The 23,740-nt window shown below is 56.8% G+C and overlaps 1 protein-coding gene and 1 pseudogene across 7 annotated transcripts in view; one reads left to right on the forward strand and one right to left on the reverse strand.

The window, feature by feature from the left end:
- The window catches only part of PAX2 (paired box 2), an 83,096-nt gene extending 65,660 nt beyond the window's left edge, over positions 1-17,436 (reverse strand). For 3 of the 7 annotated variants that reach the window (XM_028098784.2, XM_028098780.2, XM_028098783.1), the window contains exons 1-3: positions 11,668-11,710; positions 7,994-8,162; positions 7,003-7,200 (exon numbers count right to left, since the gene is read on the reverse strand). In XM_028098784.2, coding sequence (XP_027954585.2) covers positions 7,003-7,200; positions 7,994-8,162; positions 11,668-11,710 — 410 coding nt within the window. Of the gene's footprint in view, positions 1-7,002; positions 7,201-7,993; positions 8,163-11,667; positions 11,779-17,369 lie in introns of those variants that run through there. The other 4 variants (XM_088020182.1, XM_028098782.2, XM_028098781.2 and 1 more) reach the window with 4 other exon arrangements.
- Positions 12,007-15,564, forward strand: LOC148162150 (uncharacterized; annotated as a pseudogene).
- Positions 17,437-23,740: the final 6,304 nt, after the last annotated feature.

Raw genomic sequence — 23,740 nt, forward strand, 5'->3', positions numbered from 1 at the left:
TCCCTAACTAGTCTTGCTGACTGGGCTGGAACTGAGTGAGAGTCTAAGTGAAGATGGACAGCTGAACTCACAGCTCTCCAATACAAAGGTGACATCACTGTAGCCAGGCCCTGCTTTTTGGGGACTAACAGGACCATGGAGTGTTACAGTGCAAGTAAAGATTGAAGGAAATTTTGACCTCAGTTTGCCCAAATTAGAAACAAAGAATCTTCAGCTGAGCCCTATTATCACCCAATGGCCCAATGACTACCTCACTGATTGACCTATTGGGCCAAGGACAAGGTGTTCAGCCTTTGTCTGTGACTGCGGGACACATCCTTTGGAACTTCTTCCCTTTCCTCTTGGCCTTGGAGCCCTTTTACCAAAGAGCAGACACAGGATGGCACACGCATACACATACAAACCCATACACACTGAACATGTCAATCTCTATGCCTAGAAACCATTGTGAACCATGTTCAAGCTGCACCTTGCTAGCACCAAAACAACAGGTTCAATGGGAGGAAAACATTCAACCCCATGGTTTACTGGTAGACTGATAAACCCAATGCGATTTTATTTCCTATCTGTTTACTTCACTTGTGATTTGGGCATTGGTTGTGAGATACTGTTTCCCATGCCTCAGATCTGTCAGGGGCCCCTATCTCCTTTCTAGGCTCACGCACGTGGCTAGGTGAGCTGGCCATAGCTGTACCTGTAAATGCCTCCCTTGCAAGAATCTGAACTCTGGACACCCGGCTTGGGGATGTGGGGAAACAGCAGGGATTCAGACAAGTGGCAGGCCAGGTTAGAACCCTTAACTGCACTCTTTTACAGAACAGGAAGTGAAGGGGCACCTGGAGGGCTCAGTCGGTTAAGCGTTGGACTCTTTTTTTTTTTTTTAAAGATTTTTTATTTATTTATTTGAGAGAGATAGAATGAGAGTTAGAGAGCACAAGAGGGAAGAGGGTCAGAGGGAGAAGCAGACTCCCTGCCGAGCAGGGAGCCCGATGTGGGACTCGATCCCGGGACTCCAGGATCATGACCTGAGCCGAAGGCAGTTGCTTAACCAACTGAGCCACCCAGGCGCTCCCTAAGCGTTGGACTCTTGATTTAGGCTCAGATCATGATCTCAGAGTCATGAGATGGAGCCCCACCCACTTCACTTCGGGCTCAGTAGGGAGTCTGCTTGGGATTCTTTCCTTCTCCCTCTGCCCCTTCCACTGTACGCTCACTCTGGCACGTGCGTGCACGCCCTCTCTCTAAAATAAATAAATAAATCTTTAAAAAAGAAAGACCAAGAAGTGGAAAAAAAAATACATATACATCGTTTCCTCTTACTTGGAGACCTCCAACTCCAGGTAGCAACAAGGAGGGACTAAGGACAAGCCTGAGAACTAAGAGGGGAAATTACAGAGTAGCCAGAGCTGGAGACCTAGGAAGCCGAGAGCAGAAAATGGGGCCCTTGGCTCAGGGCGTTCCTTCATCAGTCCTGCTGACAAGATGGGGAAGCAGGACCCCTCTCTCAGGTGGGCTCATGACAAGCCCCTCTTCAGATGCAGGCTCTTGGTGGTGTTGGGGGGAGGGGGAGATTCATCTTCTGCACCAGTTTCTACCATGGCTACTCTTTCTCTGGAAGCTGTAATGTTCTAGTCTATAAGCACATACCATCACATAATACAACCACACTCTCTTGCATGCACCAGAATAAGTCCGTTTCCCAACTGTTCCCTCTCACACCGGTTTCAACGGTAGATCCATTCCCTGGATCTACTCTGCACAATCATTCGCCCCATCTACCAATATACACACAGCACCACTCCCTCCCCAACGTTCCTTTCTCCAGGTACCCTGTTTCTCTTCTCCAGGGGCTGTTCCTGCCTGGCCCCATCTCCGCTGGCTAATTCCCCCTGTGGCCCCTGTATTGAACTGTTGTGTTGTCCATTTCCCTGTGACAAGGGCTCTGGTTACAGAGTTATTGATTGGTTTTCATGCAGACAGATGGGCCCTTCCCGAGCTCCCATCGAAATCCCTGCCTCTATGGGCTGATTGTTGCCTCTCAGGGTGTAGGATTGCACTGGAGACCACCCTCCACGCAACCTCCTTTGCCCAGGCTGTGGACTGTAATAAATGGAGGCAGCCTGAACGATAATAAAAGCAATTGAGTAGGTTACCTGTGCAGACACAAGATTTATGCCTCTTCATATTTGATGTGATTGTTTTATTGAGTTCTCAAAATAGTTGGGACACTATTTATTTAGTTAGTTAGGAGGAGTTTCCCTCTCTTTCTGCTTTGCATTGCCCTCCAAAACCTACCTAGAGTTTTCATTAGGGACAACCCCTCCTGTCTTTCTCTTCCCCAGAGTTGGCAGCTGAGGTAAGAACTCAGGGCAACCAGCCATTGCTCTCACCTGAAGGCCATTTCATGGCCTGAACGCCCGCTCTGAGCCAGCCGATGAGGGAAACAGTCAGACCCATATGACGGCAGGCCAAGAAGTCTAAAGTAACTAAGGGAACAAAAATGGCTTTTCAGGAGGACAGCTCCAGCTCATTTTAAGAAATAAGATCAACAGCCGTACCTATTTCACATGTTAGTCTAATGATGGGTGATCTCCGCAGGAGGAGAGCCCTCTCTGGGGAAGGATAAGTGAGCAAGGCTTCTCGGACAGACATCGGCATATTTGTTTTCTCTTTGTGACCGCAGTGTGGTAGGCCCTGGGCCACAGAAGGCAAGTTCTCTGTCCTTATTTCTCCTACTCCTCTGAGGACAGAAGTCCTCTTTTTCTTTTTCTTTTTTTAAGATTTTATTTATTTATTTGACACAGAGAGAGCGAGAGAGAGAGAGCAAGCACAAGCAGGGGGAATGGCAGGCAAGGGAGAAGCAGGCTCCCCACTGAGCAAGGAGCCCGATGCAGGGCTCGATCCCAGGACCCTGGGATCAAGACCTTAGCCGAAGGCAGACGCTTAACCGACTGAGCCACCCAGGCGCCCCAGAAGTCTTCTTCTTAGCCCACCAATTTGCCTTGGCTCTTTGCCATGAGACCAACAGCACTGACCACCAAATAGCTACAAGGGCATGGAGATGTGGCAGGTAAAGCTGCACTGCTGGCCCAGATTCATGCCAAGCAAGGTCTAAGAGTCTACGAGACAAATGTGCAATGTTCTAGAACCTGAGTTTCAGAGAAAGAGACACACACTCCAGCCCTGAACATATCTTCAGCATTCCCACCTTTTTTGGATAGGTCTTCAAATGAACAGCTGGCCCACTACGGTCACCCCACTGCCAGAACTCCGATGAGGCCTGCGAATGACACAGGATGGAAACCTTGCACAGCACTGGGGCTGTGGCCTTGAAGCCAGTGAATGTGCTCACTTGGAGCCAAACAGGCTGAGAGAGTGTGGGTAGCAGGTGATCAGTGAAAAATGGACTCTGGAAGAGCCCACTCCAAAGATCTAGGGGCAGGGAAGGCCCTGATCCCAAGAGTGTAGTGCAGGTTGGAAAAGTTAAGCGAGCAACAGCCTTTTTGTCAGCTTATTCCAAGAAAGCACCCTCAGGGGATCCTTGGTAACCCTAGACTCTACCTGGAGTTTGTGCCCATTCTTTCAAAGGAGCTGTATTCTCCGCCCAGAGCAATAGCCAAATCAGAAGACTTTGGCATATAATCAGGAAGATCCTTCCTGCCCAGTCAATTGCTCGGCGATATAACTTAGGCGACTTTTTCCCCCTTCGGTAGCATGGATCCCCCTCCATCTCTTCCCACGCCCTAGGCCATTTCCCACACCAGGTGTTAGTCTCAAGTCACCTGTTTATAAACATCCGCCCTCTACAGTGGCAGTGTATAAACTGAGGAGCTGGCAACTCCATGCTTAGTGATCAGTAACCCAATATCGAGATGGAGTCACAGAAATTCCACATGCTAAGCAATCCTGTCAACCCTCTGGATTTTTGACAGTGGTCTCTGGGGGGCAGGAGTGGGTTTGGGAGGCCTCCCTGACCTACTCCACTGACTCAGAGAGGTATTTCTCTGAGGATTTGTCAGTGGAGTATGTGGATGGAATGTCCAAGCCTTTATCGCGACCGGATCAGAGAAAACCAAAACCAATTTTAAAGCATGAAAAGCAATTTCGTTTATAACCATAACAGCATATTTCAAGTGTGGCGACAACATCTGTTTTGGGAAGGAGAAGATGAAAAAAAGCCTCACAATTTGGCTCAGTGGGTGAGCATGTGTGGACTTCCTTTCTTGCCAACCACCGGCACATGCACACACTCAAAACGGTTATAAAGTACCGAAGACAAGTGGGCACCTCACCAACAGGAAGGCCCTAAACTCGAGAACCACCCATTCCCTGATGCACCACACTTTCTGCACAGAGGAAAATCCCCAGGGTCTTCCTATAGTGAGTGGAGATGTGGCAGGTAAAGCTGCACTTCTGGCCCAGATTCAGTGAAATTTTACAAAGTGAAAAATTTACAAAGTTCCTGATATCACCAACGCAGGCAGAAACATCCTGCCTTTATCAGGTTTCAGGGTGAAACAACAAATCTCAGATAAACCTTTCCCCATTTAGAGCAAAACACCTACAGGGATGAAGTGGAGGACATGGGGGCCTAGACGCATCCCTCCAGCCCCAACTCAGCAGCACATTGGGAAGCCCTCAGAATTCTTTCCCAATTTGGAACCGTGGTAGGATTCTGTCCCAAAGTGAAATCCACACTACCCTGACTGCTCCTTGTCGACAAAGCAAGCCGGGAAGCCCAACCGCAGACCGAGGGCTTGGCTGCCCATGCTGCCGGTGGCTTCCCCGTTCCTCTCCTCCCACTCCCTCTCCATCTCCAGCAACACCTGCCCACAGATAGCTATTTCTACAGACCCAAAGGAAGCCTCGGTGCCCCTCAGGTGGTGGGGCTCCACGCAATGCAGATCCTGCAGCTGTCAGCACTATCAAGCCGAGGCCGTTCTTTTCCTACTCTCAACCCACCCCTCTACTTTCCCCCAATGCTGGGGACTGCAACCCTAGGCTTCTGAGCTTGATCCTGGGGTCACCTGTTCCCTGCTTTCTGGGGCTTTTCAGAATGAGAGGATCCCCAAACTCTGGCATGAGACAGCTTCTCAAAACATCTCAGCCAGTGAAGGTATATGTTGGGGAGAGGAGGGACGGGGTTCTAGACGGGGTGGTAGGCGAGGGATGCTGCCATCAGAAGTGCCTTGATTGCTCCAATCCTCCACCCATCAAGAAAACCAAACTGCCTTAACTGTGCATATCTCGGGTTCCTCCAAAGGCTGGCAAATCCTATCACTGACAACAAGCATTTTTCTTGAATGTCCCCCAATACACCAGCGCCCAGCCCCAGCAACATCGCTCCTCAGCAGGCTGCTCTCCTCCCAAGATCTCCGTTCCAACTCACTCTCGGGACCAGCAGACAGCCAAGAGGCTGAGTCTCCAGATGGCTCCGAAAACAAATGCTTTGTCCCCTGCCCGTTCCAAACCGCCAATCCTGCCCCAGCCCCAAAGCTTCCCCAGCCTCCTCTGGCTTTTAAATGCAAAAAGACACATTCCTCTCCCAAACCACCCAGAGTCTTTCTCCAGCTCCTTCGAAGGTGTCTGAATGTCAAACTGCTATGCTTTCAGTACCTAGCGAGCCAGGCCCGGGGAGCTGGAGGGTTTTCGGAGGGTGTATAATTAGCTGATCAGTATTATGTTACCCTGTTCATAACTGAATAACCATTTTAATACATATGGCACACACTGGGATAATTTCTGGGGTCGCCTCACAGTACGTTACAGCACGAGTGTGGCAGAGGGAATCTTCTTTAGCCAAGGTACATTCTACCAGCTAATTTTACCTGCTGTTTTCAGGATGATTTGGGATAATTCCATATCATTTGCAAAATATTAAAAAAAAAGAAACCTTGATACGTCATGCCAGTTTCAGAAAAAGGCACCATCTGAATTATTAGTTGTCCTGATAATGAATCTATGAAGAGTACAAAGAATAACAAGGGTAAGAAACCCTCAGCCTTCTTCTCATTTGGGAATCTGTCTTAAAATGGGGTTGAAAGGCTGGCCAAGCTGTCTGGAACTTATACAGGGTCTCTGCTGGTGTCAGACTGTACAGTTCTGTGATGTTTGAAGCCCTCCGGGTGCTTGGATCCCACTGCTCCTTGTGCGTGTTGTACCCGACACAGGCCCATTTGCACACTGGCACGGTATACACACGTGGAACATACATGTGTACTCTCCCAGAGAGCATGCTGGAGTGGCTTGGGGATTGCGAGACTATTCTGTGCAACTACAGATCTCGATGACTCCAGCCTATGTTGGCCCCATGTGCCTGCGCCTGTCATCGGTTCAGACTTATCCCTGGCCCTAAGCATCCTGAAGTTGAGCCTTGGGGTCCAGAGCTCTCTCCCTGCCTGCCTGGTGTCCCACTCCTTGTCCAGCTTTCTCTACTCCCTGCCAATTGCTGGCTGGTGGCTGGCGTTTGCTCTGCAGGCCTGGATACTCGTGCTTGTAGGCCGGAAATTTGTGCAAGCTGGCTAGCAAGGCCTGGGCTCCTGGGAGGCAAGCTTTGTGGGAGTTGGCAGGGAGGGTGGGGCAGCCAGGACAGGCAGCTGCCCCTGGGGAAGGGAGCATGCCTTTAGAAAGGGAAGTCTGTTTGGAAGCGATGAATAGACACTGGTCATTTTAAAGGCTTCGGCTGTGGGCTGTGATTGTCTCTAGATACCGAGGCACGTAATCTTGGAGTCTTAATTACCACAAACACTTGGATTCATTTCCAGGACGCCGGCGGGAGAAGCCTGGCAGGGAATACCCAGCCCTGAGCTGGAGACAGCTCTGTCTGTCTGTCTGTCTCTGCCTTCCAGGTCTCCTCTCCCTGCCCAAAGGACTTCGGGGACTGAGAGCCTGGAGCAAGGGCAGAGGCTGGGGAAAGAACAGAGACCGCAAGCTGGGAGACACCCTAATGGGCAGGAGCTGGGAGCTGGAGTCCCACCCTGCAGTCCCGGGTGGTTTGCTCACCTGTTGATGGAAGAGACGCTGGGCACCGTGTCATTGTCGCAGATGCCCTCAGCCAGGAGCCGGTCTCGGATCTCCCAGGCGAACATAGTTGGGTTCTGCCGCTTGTATTCAGCAATCTTGTCCACCACTTTGGGCGTCGCCACTTTGGGCTTGGAGCCTCCAATCACTCCGGGCTTGATGCTGCCGGTCTCGTAGTACCTGCGCCGGGAAGGCCGGCGGGGTCAGCGAGAACAGGCGGTGGCAGGGGCAGGGAGGCTGCAGGCTCCAGGGCGGCTGCGACTGCGGCAGCAGCGCCACTCTCCCACCCGAGGCAGCAGCGTGGAGGGAAAAGACTCAGCGTGGCTGAGCCAGCTTCCGGAGGGCGCTTGGCTAGGGCAAGGGCTGGGCGGCAGGATGCAGGGGAGGACGACAGGGACACTCCCTCCAGGAAGACAGTCATGCCAGGGGCTGCGAGCACACCAGCAGGGATAGGTGCCCCTGGGAGTCTGAAAGCCCAGCCTTGCATTTGGAACGAAGAGGAGGCAGCAGCTTCCAGGCCTCCAGACCCACCAGGGCTGAGCCACCACCTCCAGCCCTTTCCTACTGAACACAGAGCCCGGGTGAGAACTGTCCCCTCCCCAATGCTGATTTTTTCTTTCCTCTTGGGGACCCATTTACACTCCCCACCCTGTTCCTCTGACACCCCCCCCCCAAGTCTGCATTAACTCTGCTTGAAGAGGAGTCCCTCCCTTTCTGAAGTCTGGTATCTGGCAGGCTTCTCACGAGAACCCTGAAGCTGGGCAGGAGCTGAATGACCCTGCTCCATCCTCGCTCCTGGGGCCATGGCCACCACCTAAGCGCCCTCTCCAAAAGGAGCAGCTCTCTAGATAGCCCGGAGTATCTAGATACCCCCACTGGCATCCTGGACTTTTAGCCAAGTCTTGGTCTGGAGACCCAGGGCTGCGGGATAAGGAGGCAAGGCTTCTCCCAGGGGCAGCTCTGAGGCCCTCACCTGCCCAGGATTTTGCTGACACAGCCGTGGCTGACCCGCAGCTGCCGGGATATGTCGCAGGGCCGCACACCCTGGTGGGCCAGCTCCACGATGCGCTGCCTCACCACGTCGGGCAGGGGCCGGCCGTTCACAAACACCCCCCCGAGCTGGTTCACACCCCCGTGCCCTGCTGGGGAGAGACAAGAAAAAAACACAACACCCCACACACAGCAGGGACCGGCCATTAGTCAGGGTCCAAGGCCCAGGATGTGCGAAGGGAGCAGGCAGGGTGGAGGGGCATGATCTGGGACTTGTGGCAGAACAGTGGTCTGCTGCCAAGCACAACGCGGGGGATTGGGGATTGAAACCCATTGGCCGTAGAGACGGGGAAACACAGATGCAGGGCAGAGAGCTGGGAAGAACGTGGCTGTAAGACCAGTACCTCTCGAGGGAGAAAGTGAGGGAAGGAACGGAGAAGCCTGGTGAGAAGAAAGAGGGTAGGGAGGAAATTGATGCCGGCAGGAAAGAATGTAGGAGAGGAAAAGAAGAGCCGAGCAGAGAGCAGAAGCAGGGCCAAGCGGGATCCCGCCTAAGCCGCAAGCAAGCGGGAGTCGTTGGTGTGTGCTAGGGCTTGGAGGCGGATGATTTGGGGGCTGGGACCGGTTGACCCAGTACAAAAGGGCTCTGAGCACAGAGAGGGACTAAGTGTCTGACTCCCTCCTTTTGCTCCTTACCTCTTCTATCTATTTTAAATCAGAGTTGGAGTGTTCCTGCCTCTTTCCCTGTGTTTTTGTTTTTGTTTTATTCTGGGTTTTGATCGGGATTTTTTCCTTTTCTTTTATGTTTTCTATCTTTAGATATTTGGGGGCCATATTTCCCACTCGTCTCCCTAGTGTCTACAGTTCAAAGAAAGCCAGGTGGAGGACGGAAGGCTGAAGGCGCAGGGGTCCAGAGTCTGCTGCGCTCAGAGCCAGGGAGGCAGAGGGAGAGCTGCGCCGCGCTCGGTTCGGTAGCAGCCAGAGAACGCAGGCTGCCGGGGCTTGTCTGCCTGCCGCCTTGAGCCAGGCTTGGGACCCACTGCTTCCCCTAGGTAGCATGGTGCAAGTTGCCCAGACGGGCTGAGGGCTCACGGGGCACCCTGTGCTGCCTGCCGGAGCCAGCTCCCGTCCCTCTGACCTCTTAGACCTCGGCAGCCTCCCAGGACACCGCGAAGCGAGGGCGTTTGCTCTCCCGGCCAGGAGGAGGGCGCTGGGTCTCCATTCCAACTCCAGCTTGGGGCCCCCAACCTCGGAGCCCAAGTGGTCACCGGATGCCAGGCCTGAGGACGCTGCGCGGCGCCCCATTCTCCCTGGCCTACAGCAGTCTAGAAATCCTGCACCCAGAGCGATCAACCCGCAGCCGCAGTTACTGAGTAATCCAAGCGCAGAGAGTTCTAGCGGCCGGCCTGACCTGGCCAGCAACCTACAGCCCCTGCCCTGCTAGCCTCAGGCGGCTTTCGGAGAAAGCGGGAACATCTGCGCTCTGCTCATTTCTTTCCCGTCCCCTTCTGGGGGTACCGAGAGCAAGGGCCGGTAAAACCCCTGGGGAGAGGCTTCAGATCTGGAGGCTGGGGGAGGCTAGAACCTCTTATTTTTGCCTCTCATTCCCGCTACTCTCCCTACCTCTAGCCCCACTCCTCACCCCTCCCCTCCCTCCAAACCCTGACCATCAATAATTTAGGCCCCGGGAGAACTCGCGTTACCGGTATGAAAAGGCGGCAGCTGCGGGCAGATTAAAGATGAATAATTCAGCCTCCCCGGGCTCCGGGCCCGGCCCCTCGTCCCCAGTCTAAGGAAGGGGGACGGGAAGGGGGCACGACAGGGGTCCAGGGCCGGGGGCCGGGAGCTGCCGCTGAGTCGGGCCTGGAATGCGCCACTGCCGCTGGCGCGGACTCAGGCTGCCCCGGCTTGCTGGCCACGCTGCCTGCCCGCGCCGCCGTCTCTCCTCCCTTCCTCCAACCACCTTCAGCTCGCCTTGCCCCACTTTGGGTTTCAAAGTGACACCCTGTGGGCGGCTGGGACTCGGCAAATCCCCCGCGGATTCGGCCCGAGAGAAGAGCTAGAGCAGAGGTGGCGGGGCAGGGAGGCCGGCGGGCTGGGCGAAGCCGGCGTGTCGACCCGGTTCCACTCGCTCCGAAAAGGAGACAGGATTTCCGTCTCAACTCGCGGAGACCCGCGGCGGCCCGAGGCCCCTGACTTGGATTACCTGTACTTGGAAATTATTTAGGAAAATATATTTTACCCCAGGAGTATTTTTTTAAAAGCTCCCCCTGTAACGCTAATTATATGCTTAAGAGAAAAACAGAGCTCTCCCTCCTCGGCACTCTTGTCTGGAGCACCGATCCAAGCCAGGTCTAAAAAAGTTTCCCTGTGAAAAGTTACAAATCATTCTTAATTATTAATCTACAGAGGAGGAGAAGTTTTCTATTTAGAATCTATTTGTCTAAAAAAAAAAAAACCTCTGAATTGTTCTCCAAGCTAAAGACATATGACATGAATTAGATAAATTCAAATTCATTAAAATAATTCTCTTTCCTATTTTTTAAATTTTTTCTCCCCTTCTCTTTCCCCTATAACATCCTTTCTGTTTTCTTTCTTTTATTTTCTTCCCCTTTTAAAAAATTTCTCTTTCCCTTCTCCCCAGCTTTGGCGTTTGCCTTCCTTTTGTTCTTTCTCCCTCGTTTTCCCCCTCTTTGACTACCCACCGGCCAGGGCACTGGCTGGACCATTTTCACCGGGGAGTGGGAGGCCGGCAAGGAGCCTCCAGAACTGCAAGCAGAGCTCTGCTCTGCCCAGGGGCTGCCTGGCAGGCTCCTCTACTCCATCTCTTCCTGACTTCGATTTCTCCTTGGAACCCCTCTTTGTTTTTAGAGCATCTCCCAGGGAGAGGTGGAGAAAGATGACCACCACATCCTGCCAATCTTGGACTCCCAACTGAAGGAGAAGAGAAAGAGGGGAAAGGAGGTAGGAAAGAAAAGAAGAGGGAGTATTACAAACCAGCTCACACCAAGCCCTGGCTGGGCTGCCAGGGCCTGGAGATGCTGGGAGCTGAGGGTCAGATGGGGGCACCCCACCCCCACACTCTTCTGCCTGATTGTCCTGACACGGAAGCTGCCCATGCCAGGAGTCTCCTCCTGGGCAAGCACACTCCAAGTTTGAGAAAGGTAGAGATGAATGGAGGGTGGGGGAGGCAGAGAGAGAGGGAGGGAGAGAGAGGGTAGAGGGAGAGAGGGAGAGAACAGAGAAAACAACACAACTCAAACCCCTCAAAACTGCCTGCCAATTTAGTCTCCCAGCCCAGGGCAAGAGGGTGACCAGGGCATAGGATGGCTGGAGCCAGGGCCAGGGGCTGTGGATCGATGATCTAAGAAGGAGCAGGTGGAAGGAAAGGAAGACAGGTGATGGGCAGGAGGGAAGATAGGAAGGCAGGTAGAGGGAGAAGTATTGGTGACCTAAGGCAGAAGAGAGAAACTGGAGGCTTTAGCAACACTGGAAAATGAGGGGAAGAGGAAGAACAAAAGGGGGGGCCTGGAGAAGCCAGCGCAGTCTCCAAGATGGGACCTGAGTGAAGGGGGCCAGGGCCGCACCGGGACTGGACGGGAGAGGGTTAGGACGGGGAGCCCCGAGCTGGGACAGGAGCCGGGCGCCGGTACTCACGGTGCATCGCGGAGAAGGGGTCTGCTTTGCAGTGCATATCCATGGGGAGGCAGAGGAGCGGGAGCAGCGCGGCCGCCGCCGCCGTGTCGCCTCTCAAACTCAACTTCAGGACTTGAGGAGAAAAGGGAGGGACGTTGGGGGGGTGGGGAGGTGAGCGAGCGCCCGGCTGCGGCGGGGCGGGCGGGGGACGCCGCGCTGTGCTCCCCGCGGGGACGCTTCCCGGGCGGATCGGAGCTCGCACCCGCAGCGACCGCAACTTCCCACCGTCGGGGCGCGGGGCTGGGCGGTCAGCAGAGCGGCCCCGGGGCGGCGGGCCGGGCCGGGGGGATCTGGGGGCGCATGGCGCGCGCGGCAGCTGAGGCCAGGGCTGAGGCTGGGCGGGGGAGGCGGCTCAGCTCCCCTGGAACCCGGTCATCCGAGAGGCTGCGGTCGGAGAGGGCGAGGAGCGGGGGCGGCCCGAGGGCGCCGGACGGGGAGCCGGGCCGCTCCAAGTGCCGGTGAGTTGGCGAAGTTGGCAGAGAAGTAGCAATCCTCGGGATGTCCGAGCGGGCGCCTCCAGGAGGGGAGAGCGCGAGCCGGGCCCCCGCCCCCGGAAAAGGCAGGCGCTCACCGCCGCGGCCGAAGGGCCGGGAGGGAGGGAGGGAGGGAGCCGAGCAGCGCCGGCAGCACTGGGCTGGCCCCAGGTGGGTTGCGGCTGCGAGAAGACTCGGCCGGAGACTGGAGCCTTGGCTCCGGGTGTGTGTCTCTCTAAAAGCTGCAAAGCCCCCTCCAGACCCCCTCCTCCTCCCCGCGCTGGGAGATGGATGACTTGTCAGACAAAGGCAATAGATTCCACCACTCTGTGATTCGCCAGCGCCGGAGCCCCGAGCTTTGGCGAGGAGGGCCCCGCGCCTGTCACTCCGGTGCCGGCGAGGGGAGGGGTGGGGAGGGGGAAACGGGAGGGAGGAAGGGAGGGAGCGGCGGGCGAAGGAAGAGGGAGGGAGGGGAGCGGGCCAGGGGGAGGGGAAAGGGGAGCCCGGGATTAAAACTACACTGAGAAACGAAACTCGCCGATAAGATAAACGTTAGATAAAGATAAAGAGCGGCCAGTCTAATGAATATTCAGGCAACGACAGAGTGCCCCTGAGCGCGCCGCTCTCGAAAGCCAGGCTCGCAGTCCCAACTCACCCAGCCCTGCCATCCACCGGCCAGTGCCCGCGTGGGCCACGCGGCCCGGAGCCCGGTCCGCATCCCTAGCCTTAACCCCCCTCCTCTCAGGTCTGAGTTCCCTTCCGTTCCTTCCTGATTCTTCCTTCCTCTCTCTGGTCCTTCCCTTTCGCCTTTCCCTCCTGAGGTACCTCCCCACCCACGCACCCCCAATTCTCATTCCGGGGCAAAGTGCCCTGTAGTTTGTCCTCTCTCATCCCACGCGCGGCTGCGCGGAGGGCTTCCCTCTTCCCTTGGCCATCAGAGTCTGGGCAGCCCAGAACGCTCGGTTTAGGATGGAGCTGGAGACCTCCAGCGAGGACCCACCTGCCTCAGTGGGACCCAACGGACGGTGGGAGAGCCCGGGGGGCTTGGCTTCTGGACCCTCGGATGGCCTGGGAGAAGGGCTTGGGGAGGGGAGACAGTGCGGAGCGACTGGTCGCGGCGGCAGAGGACGCGGGCGACGAGCTTTGGTCTCCCCGGCTGGGGAGAAGAGGCTGCGAACGAGGCTGAGCGCCGCCCGCTGCCAGCTTGACGGATCCCGAGCTAGCGCAGGAGGCGCAGCGCGCTCGGCCGGGCCCCGCTCCTGCCAGAGCCGCTGGCCCAGCCTCCGCAGCCCTCGCCGGCACTCGCTCGGGTCCGCTCATACGCACCAGGCAGGAGAAGCCCTTTGTCTCCTAACTGGTTAAGTACAGAATATCCGGGAGATCTTTATGAAATATTTTCCCTCGTCTCATAAATCATCTTGGCACTTCAGCTGATGTTTTAACTCTCTCTCCCTCCTTCGCTCCCTCCCCCCGCTTCCCTGGGTCTGCGAAAGGGCGGCTCAGGGAAGCCCGCGCTCCGCTCTTGCTGCTCGGTCTCGAGGCGCCTCTGGCCCCTGACTGCAGACCCTGGCGCCCGCGAAAGAGCCGCAGACTCGCGCCGCTGTCCCGCTGGCAAGTGCCCAGGCAGCAGCTAGGATGGGGGACGCACCCGCCCCATTCAGCCAGGAGACTCCTACTGGGCCTCCCGCACCCGGGTGTTCAGAGTGCCCTCAATCCTCCGACGGGGATCCAGCCAGGCTCAGTCCCCACAGGACTCTGAACCACCCACTCCTCAGGGGGCTGAGTTGGCTAGACATTTGACCCCCTTCCTGGATCCTCCTGAGCCAGATTCGCTTAATCCACCTACGGAGTAACTTCTGGGAGGGAAAAAAAAAAAAAAACAACCACCTCCCTCAAGCCCCCTCCCTCCCAGCCCTCACTCCCTCTTCCTTGGGCAGCCAGGCTGGTTCCCTTGGGCTGGAGGTTGAAGGCGCCGGGTCCAGCCCCGAAGGTCAGTCTCTTCCTCTAGAGACCTGCAGATGGCGCTCCTGGGTTTGCTTTGGCCTCACAACCCCACGTAACCGCACTAACTTCGTGTGGGGAACGAAAAAAAAGGAAAATACAGTTCGGGCAGCCTAAAGGGAGAGGCTCCCAGGCCTGGGAGAAAGGGGCTCTCAGGTGGTATTACCTGGTACAGCTCTGGGCTTCCTTCAGGAAGGTAATTAACCAAGATTGGGGTGGAGGGAGAGGTACAGAGGAAGGATCCTTACTGAGAGGAGCTCAGAACTCTAAAGGAGCCCTTTGCCCCAGGTCTCCCTGTGTTGGTCCAGAAAGTTAATAAGTCTTGGGGAGTCTGAACTATTGGAGGAATAAGACTGTGGACAGAACCCCCCTCCACACATAGACTCACTGGTTTTTCTAGAACCAGCAGACATATCCCTGTGTTGCACATACCATGAAGAAGTGTGGGTGCAGACAACAGGCATTTTCATGTGTTGGGCAAGAGGGATTTCACATTTTGTGAAAGGGGACTTAGGGGGACTTAATGCGCAAAGTGTGCTGCAAGTTATACTCACACACATATCTTTCCCAGGTACCCCCTGAGGAGTAAAGACCCTTCCATGCTAGTCCAGTTCCCAGGTAGCCTCTGAGATTCCAGAATCACTCCCACTCCGGCCACCCCCAGTTCCTGGGACCCTTTCCCCAGCACTGCACTAGCTGGACACTCACCCTCCCACCAATCCAGCCCCTGGCAGCTTCCTCCTCAGCTCCAGCCCCTTCCTGGGTCTAGAAAGTTAAACAGCAACGATCCCTGATGATTAGAAACACTTTTAGCCAAGGCTCTGCCTTCTCCTATGGCTCCAGGGCTGGCCTACAGATTTTTCTCCAGGCACTGGCCTCTCCAGCTCTGATGCTCCCTTTCCTGTTCTTCCCTTTCTTCTTCTATAGAGTCTAGTAGAGGAGAAAAAAGCAAGAAAGGGGAAAAGGGAAGGAGAAAGTAGAGGAAAGAGGAAAAGAAAGAGAAAGAAAGAAAACAACCCAACCCCAAACACAACCCGGGCTCCGACCTGTCAGGGTTGGTTGCTTTTCCCGTCTGCCTCTAAATGAACCTTTTCTCTCTGGTGTTTTCAAAGCGGCCCTTCCACCCCCCAACCTAGGGGCATTTACACTTCAAACAAGGCGCCCGCCTCCCTGCGGAAATTTAAAGGCAAATAAACTTTTGGGGAGTTGCTCTGATACCCATCTCGGGATTTGCTTCATTAGCCGCCTCTGTGCATCTGATCTGCCCAATAAATCTTCCTTGTGGATCTCCCTTCCTTCGCCTTCTCCGCTCCCTTCCCTGCCAGGCTCTCCGGCTGCCCCAGCCCTTGCCTCCTTTCTGGCTGCTGAGCTGCAGCTGGCCTAACTCTCAAGCTGTCCAGGGCCTGCTCTGCAGGGTGTAGGTGTGGGAGAAGCAGGGCCCACATTGACTTCCTCCTCCGCACCCCAAGTGTACACATGCACAGGCTTCCCAAGCCAAGCCAAGCACGACTAGCGCTCAGAGCTACCAAATGGGTTCTGGGTAGATTGTGCATGAAGTGAAGTGCTCATCTAGACCCTGTCCGCTGCCCCCGCTTGCACCAGCTCTCTTCTCCACCCTTCTGCTCCTTTTCCGGTTTCCCATTCCCTGGCCCAGCGCTTTCTGTCCGGGTGAGGAAAGACACAGGGTGTAGCTGCCTCTCCGCTGAAGGCAGGGCCCTGACCCAGAGCCCAGACCCCCCGTCCTCGAGCAGCTCGGGAAGGCAGCTGGGCCACGTGGGGGGAGGGTTGGGGGCCGAGAGAGAGCTTCCCCGCCCTGCCCCTCTCCCTTGGCCCGGGCTTGTCTTCCTCCTTCCACTCCTTCCACCTCCTGGGGAGCGGCGAAGGGAGCCAGGGCCCGGCCTCTGAGGGAGGGGATTAGAAATTCCGAAATTAAATGTATCTCCCTAGGAAATGCTCCCCACAGAGCGGACCAAATTAAACGCATTGAAGTTCGGGGGGGGGGGGGGGAAGCTGTTTAGAACCAAGGGGGGAGAAACTAGTCCGAAGGGAAGAGAAGCAGAAACGGAGGAGGGAAGAGAGGAAGGTAGAGCAGAGTAGCAGCTTCACAGCCGAGCTCCTTTTCTGAATCAGTCCCAGTTTTGGAAGTCACCACCACTACCACCAGAAAAAAAAAGCGGAGAGAAAAAAAGTTCGCTGACAATCCAAGTGCGGGACGGCCGCGGCCCACTCGCCCTCTGGGTCCCGGCGCACCTCGGGGCGCCAACTCTCCGCGACCAGATCCCGGACACTCGGCGCACGCACCCGGCCCCCTCTCCAGCTCGGCCTGACCAGCTCCCGCCCAGCCCTCTCCCCTCCCCCTCCCCATTCTCTCCCCGCCCCTCCCCCTTCCTAGCCCTCTGGTCACGTTGGAGGATGGCTTTTTTTTTTTTTTTGGAAGAGCTTCTGGTACAATATGGAGCACCATGGGCTGCAATTTCACACTCCACGGCACATTCCCCCTAAAGCTACTTTCTTTTTTTTTTTCATCTAAGACCCCCTAATTTCTGCTTCCTCGCTCCCTCCCTTGCTCCCCCCCTCCCTCCTGCTCTCTCTCTTCTTTTCCCGCTTTTGTTCCCAATATTTGGGCTCCCTGCGTGAAGCCCGGGTGGGGGGGGCGCGCCTCCCGGCTGGCCCCGCCCGCTCGGTCTGTTGGTCCTGTGGAGGCCGGGCGCACGTGCTGCGCCTTTATCCTCGCCGGCCCCTCCCCCTTTAACCCGGCTGCTCCTCGCAAGAGGTCCCAGCGACCTGCCCGGCCCTTCGCAGCCCCTTTGAGGGAAAACGACAATGCAAGCCACTTGGCCACCAAAGCGGCCTCTTAGCGGCACGGGCCTGCCAGGTGGCGGCCGCCGGTGGGCCACCCGACTGGGCAGCTGAAAAAATTGTCAAACCAGGAGAAACTGGGCCAGTGGGTCTACAGGGTAGGAGTGGAGGGCCCTGTGTAACAGAAAACAAGGTGGAGGGGGGGAGGCAAGAGGCCCACAGAGGCCGTGGTACTCCCAGCTCAGACCTGCACACAGCCTGTCCCACAACCCCCAGACACTCATGGACCTCTGCACAGCTAAAGGGGCCACTCACCCCACAACCCATGAGAAGGAGCAACAGCCACCACATGCACTGTCCCTTTCCCTCTTTGAGCCTCAGTTTCCTCACCTGTAAAATAAGGATGATTACCTGTCTTGCCTACTCCGTGGACCAAAGCACTTTGAAAACCAAACATTTCTGTGGTAGATTAAGGAATAAGTGCCCAGCTTTCTGAACCCTTACCCTTCCACAAAGAGGGAACGAGGGATCTGGGCTGGTTAGGCAGGGCAAGGGGTGGTGCTTTCCATCCAACTTCTATCCTATAAAGGAAACAAGAGGATTCCTTGCTGCGTCCCCTCCTGTGTTCCTTCCTTTGACTCTACCACACCTTGTCCATGTTTGCCACTCTGCTCTCGTCTATCTTTCCTGCCACTCCATTCTCACTTCTTCCAGTACCCTTGCCCCGCTGCGTCAGGCAGATGCTAGAGGATCCATTAAAGTCCTACCGCCCCCCCCAAACAGCCAGGTTAATTGTAGCCTCAGGCGGGGTCCCCTTGGGGCCAGCCGGCCAAAACCGTTGGGAGGAAGCTGGCCCATTCACGGAGACCTGGGAAACGAAATCCCGTCCAGTCCAGTTCCAAACAAAGAAAGTTGGTCCTCCCAGGACCTTCGGTCAACCTGCCAAAGCCAGAGCGGAGATGAGACGGTGGGGAAAGGCCTGCTAAAGGGGAGGCGTGGAAGGCGGGGAGAGAGGAGGGGAAGAAAAGGGACATGAAAGGGATGCTGAGGGAACGGAGAAGACACCTGTCTCTGGAAGGCCCGAAGAGGCTGGTTTGGGCGGAAGCCGAGGTCCCCAGCCGGCCAACTACCTCTTCCCTTCCTCCCCAAGCCCGGGTGAGAGAGTGCGAGTGAGGCTGTGCCGGTGGCCAAGTAATGATTAACCCCCTTCTCAGCCAGGCGTCGAGCCCGCAGCCTGACCTGGCTGGGGTGGAAGGAGACAGTGCCGACGGGCCCCGGACCGCGCCGGCGCCCCCTGCCACCGCCACCACGACGCAGGGAGCTGCGGAGAAAGGGAGCAGGCGGCAGCTAGCAGTGGGCAGCCGAAAGGGCGCGGAGTGCAGGGCAGAGAGGGAGCGCAACTGCAGATGCTGGGCCGGCCAGCGGGGAGCGAAAGAGCCACAGCCGACGTACAAGGAAAGGAAGGGGCCAAACGCGGGCGGGGGCGCGCGGCTCGGCAGCGCTGAGGAATAGTTGGAGAGGGGCGGGAGCACCCGGGCGGGCTGAGTTTTGCCGGAGTTGCGAGCAGGCACCAAGTCTACTCTGTCGGATCCATCCGCGGCGCGCCCGCCCTCCCTTCCTCCTCTCGGGGCAGCTGTGTGGATGTGAGGAGCAGGCGGAGAACGCGCCAGAGCCGGGAGCGGGTAAGGCAGGGGGGAGACCCGCCAGCGGAACAGGGAAGCGAAGGGCAGGGCTGCCAAGGCGGGGGACAGGCTGCTTGGCGCCGCGAAGTGGCTGGAGACAAAGGACCGGAGCGGAGGGGAGAAGGGAAAACCGAAGCAAGTGGGGCTGGTCGAGACAGGGAGAGAACCAAAGCACAGGGGGCTCTCTGGGGACCGGCTGAGATTTGTCTTACTCCTGCCACCTCCTCCCACCCCAGCCCAAAGCCGGGACGTCTGAGGGCTCACTCCTGCTTGGGTGCCTGGCCCGTGGGCCTGTGGCCTGGGGTCGGGGCGAGTGGTGTTGCTGTGGCTGTGGGGGCCGGGATAGAGAGAAAAAGAGAGAGAGAGAGAGAGAGTGTGTGTGTGTGTGTGTGTGCGCGCGCGCGCACGCACGCGCTAAGGTTTAAGCAGGCGGGGGTGGGGGTGGGGAGGAGGGAGGGTCTCGGCTGTAGGGTTAGACCCCAGCCCCAGAAGGCTGCAAGCCTCCGCCCTCCACCCTCCTGGTCCAGAGCCGTCCACTCCCCGAACTTGAAACAAAAGGGCTGCACCGAATCCCTCAGGAGCCAGGACAAGGGCTCTTTCTGGAAAAAGTGCTTTGGTTTGAAACTCTAAAGGTCACTGCATCCAGGATTATTTCTTAACTTTCTGTCACTGTTCCTAGGGAAAAAAAAGAGGCAAAGTGAATCTTGGACAGAAAAAAGCCCTGGTCCCAGTAGTTTGCTCCGCCATGTCTGGACCGGCGGTGAGGTCTAGACCCGCGGCTAACGAACATATTGAAGAAACTGACTAATGGAGGGAGGAAGCCTTTTTCCGTTTCTAAATCAATTAAGAATTTCTGATGGGTCTCCTTGGGGGCTGAACATCTCTTGGTGAGGGGATCGCCTGAGTGTGTTGTGAGGGTGCGTGGAAGGTGTGTGTGTGAGAGAGAGAGGGGGTGGAGAAGGGTGTCTGGGCAAACAGCTGTGTCCCAGGCGGGGCTGAGACAGGCGCTCAGGACCCATATCCAGCACCTCCCCCTCCTCCCTCTGCCCTCCGCCGAGGCTGCTCGGAGGCCAAGGCCTTCTCAGCCTCTTCCTGCAGGGCCGCCAATCAATCCCGCAGGTCAGCACAGCAATTAATAACGGGGTGAGGAGGCCTGGCAAAAGAGGGCGGGGAGGCGTCGCGCTGTGTCTCCCCCAGGCTCTGAGGGCCCGGCGGCAGGACCAGGGAGTGGGAGGGATCTCCAAGGGCAGAAAGAAACCTGGGAACTCAATGTGGGCCAGGGAGTGGGCCCAGAGCCCCAGGAGGGAGAGGCAGGGGACCAGCGACAGGGAGCCAGAGAACCAACTAGGACAGTCGACATCAAATAAACGTCTTATTTTTATGATTCTGGGGGTATAGGCTACGATGGCCAAAGACCACAATTGATCTAGTTGTAGATTCTCTCTCCTTCCCCCATACCTGACCTCTTCCTGGTGGTTTTCGGTGCTCCCGATCTGGCTCAGCGAAACTAAATAAAACCCGCATCCTTCGCAAACCCGGCTGCGGCGCTTGCGCCAGGGCGTCAGCCAGGCTCGCTGGCTCGCGCGCGTGTCATCGTCATTTTGAACTAGCCGGATGAAGCCAAAGGGGCGCGGGGACCGTCTGGGGGCCGCAGAGCCCCCGGGGAGCTGTACCCCAGCCAGACGTGCCTAAAGTAGAAATTAGGGCAGAGGAGCAGGAGGGAGGCAGTGAAAAGAGAAAGAAAGAGAGAAAGCGGCTCGGAGGGCGGAAGACTCCGGGGCTCCGTGGGGCCGCCTCGAAGGGAACGGTGGCTTCCTTCTCTCCAATACAGCCCTGCCTCCTGCCCAGCTCCTCAGCTCCTCCCCACTCTTCCCCAAGCCGCGGCTGGCGGGAGTGTGGTCCCCGCACCGGCCAAAGCGGGACAAGGAGGGAAGGGAAAGGGAGCGCGGCGCACAGCTGGTCCGCCCGGCCCCTCTGCCACCGGCGCTGGGAGAGCGGCTACCAGGCCTGGTGCAGGTAGGCGCAGGCGACCCTGGGTAAGCGCCCTGGTCTGTCCTGGAGTATCCCGCGCACTCAGAAACGTCGGGTGAGGGCCCTAACAGAGCTCAGGGATGCCTCCGCATCCCGCTCTGCCTTCTCTTTTCCGAGGCGCTGGGGAGGGTGCCTGGCTGCCTCTGCTGGGAGACTTGGCAGGACTGGGAACCAGGTCCCCGCACCTCAGGCCTGCAAGGCAGAAAAGAGCCGCCTTCGGAGAGGGAAAATGGAAAAGTGGGAGTGTCAAGAGCCTGAGCAGAGGGACAGGGAAAGAAGGAGGGGTGGGGGCAGGAGGTGGTAGGAAGCAAAATAGACGCTATGAGTGAGGGAAAAGCCCTGTACAGGGGAGGAAGAAAGGGGGAGAGAGGTTTCCAGGAAGGCCCGGCCATTAGGTCTGTCCTTGGGCTGCATATTTATACGGTCGAGGGGGTGCACAGATGGGCTCTCAATTGAATTCCATCTTCAACACCATCAGAGATTGATTTTGTACTCGCTTTTAATTTTGCCATAATTAATTAGATCATTACAACTGTTTGCTATTGATCTCCCTACTTAAACCTCTGGTGCAGAGGGGTGGCCCAGAGCCCTAAAAGCCCAGGAGGCCACAGTTGACACTCCTGGGGGCCCAGGTTCCCTAGTGGGTCCAGGCCCCCAAGGGGGAATGGAGGCAGCCTAGGGACTGGGCCAAGAAGCTTAGAGGAAGACCAATGCTGAGACTGGATTATCAGCTGAAAGAACTAGAACCTGAGCTGCTGGGGTCTGGTGCAAGGGGGGTGGGGGGAGTTGAGAAAGTTGAGGAATGAGGCAAAAAAGGGCCCGGAGTAAGTCCTTGACCTCTGTAGAATTATTTGGAAAACTTGGAAACTGATCAAACCCTCTCCCTCCTCATCAATCCAAAACTAAACTTGAGTCCCTGGCTTCCCACCCCTGCATTACTCTAGGGCACCTAGTGGGCAGACAGAGCTGAACTGGCAGGCCTGGAGGAGAGGGGTAGGGAGGGGGAAAAAAAAAGGAAAAGCCCTCCACTCCCTTAGCCCTTTTGGTCAGCAGGTTCAGATTCTTCTCTCCATCTGGGTCCCCTGGGGCCTGCCATCCCTCCCCTTTCCTCAGGCCTCCCTTGAGTTGTTTATTTTGGGGGCAGAGCCTTTTCTCCAAACGTCAGACACATCTACACCAGTGCTTACACTTTGGTTCATACTCAAAGACACAAGACCCTCACACATGTGCATGCAGACCTGTGCACACAGACATGTGCACACAGCATGTCCCCATCCACTAACACATATGCACACACACCCACACTCCATTCCCACTAGAAACCAAGACCTTCCTTGTGCACCCAACTTGGAGGAAGTTGTGCAAAGCATTTATACACTGGAAAGTGGAAAGATAAAGTCCTAAAGGCACAACAGAATGGAAAAGCCCGGTTCTGTAAAGAGACCAAGAGAAGTTGTAAAACTCACGTTTTCTGGGTGGAAAGTTTTTAGCAGATTTAGAGGACACCGGGAGGGAGGGCCCAGGAGGTCCCACTGGTGGGGAGAGGCCGCAGAGCCCCAGTCCCCAGCGATTACAGTGGCCCCCCGCCACAGGGCAAGCACAGAAGGAAAGAGGAGTGGGGTCTGTCCTCGGCTGGCCGGGTCGCCCCATCTTTCTCACACGCCGCTCCCCCCCGCCCCCCGCCTGTGGCGCTGACGGGTCGCTCCTCGCTCTTACCTGCCCGGCCCGTGCGCTGTTCCATGCTCTGCGCCCCGCCGCTGCCGTCCGGGCCCGGGTCTCGCTTCTCGGCTCCGCGGCGGCCCGACAACGCGTCTCGCCTGTGCCGCCGCCTCCCGGAGATCTGGGCGCAGCCACCCAAGACCGAGCGGCTCAGATAACCCAGGCTGCCCGCCGCCTGGGCTGTGCGTCCGCTCGCGCCCGCGCCCGCACAGCCCGCCGTGCCGAGGCACAGCCACGCGCGGAGGAGCCCCCGGCTCTCCGTCCCGCGCACACGCGCGCACACGCAGCCCGGCCCCCAGCCAGCCGCGGGCACGCCGCCACTCGCGCTGCCAGCTGCACCCGGAGACCGAATCCCCAGCCTAGATGCCGGCACACCCTCTCACCCCACCCCCTCTTCTTCACTGTCACACGCTCCCCGTCAGCCGCACAGCCTCACACGCAGGGGCGTCTTCACTCTCGTGCACTCCCCAACTTTGTGCGGCCCCCTTCCCGCCCCCACTCTCAGCTTCGCCCCGTTCTGCTTTCCCGATATTGGGCTCCACAGCCTGCCAGCCCCCCAACCCCCGTCTCAGCCTCAGTTTCCAAGCCCAACAAACGCACCCCAACTTTGTTGGAACCCATAGTCGCTCCCTGAAGGTGCTTGTCATTAATACATTCACAAGCTCTCCTGTTGCGGATTCTTTTTCTTTTTCTTCCTCTTCCTCCTCTCCTCTCTCTCCCCCTCCCTCCTTCTTCGTCTTCGCCTTCCCCTTCCTCCTTCCCCTTCCTCCTTCCCCTTTCCTCTTCTCCTCCACCTCCTTCCTTTAACTTAGAATAAAAGGAAGAAGTCTTGGCTTCCTTGCCCGTAAGGAGATGATCAGGGCCTCAGGAAAGGGAGGAAAGGGAAAATGACCAGATCCCTCCCTAGCTCTGGCCTCACTCTAACCACCCGCCTGAGCCACACCCCTGCAAAATATTCTGGTCCTCTTACTCCGGGCTCTGGACCCTCAGATTCACACCATCTCCAAGCACACTCACGCTTTCAGCCCTCATCAAGGTGTCACTTTAGCTTTGTCCACATCATGCCCTCCCAATCTAGAATTTGCACCTCACATCCTTATCACAAATTCTCCCTCAAACCTCTCATAAACCACTTTTCGCATGTGCATTCTCTTGTACTCCTACTTACATAATCACACACCTCTCAAGCACTATCTTCCCCCTTCTAACCCCCGTGTACCCCTTTCGCATTTATCCTGCTTTATACCGCCCACCAACTTGCCCACCCTGGGCCTCCCACACTCACAAAGCCTTGCTCACATGTGTTGAGTAACACTGAGAGCCTGCCAA

This window comes from Eumetopias jubatus, unplaced genomic scaffold (genome assembly GCF_037043125.1).
Source record: "Eumetopias jubatus isolate StellerSeaLion01/CBP00866 unplaced genomic scaffold, mEumJub1_p1.0 scaffold_17, whole genome shotgun sequence".
In the NCBI taxonomy this organism is placed as follows: domain Eukaryota; kingdom Metazoa; phylum Chordata; class Mammalia; order Carnivora; family Otariidae; genus Eumetopias; species Eumetopias jubatus.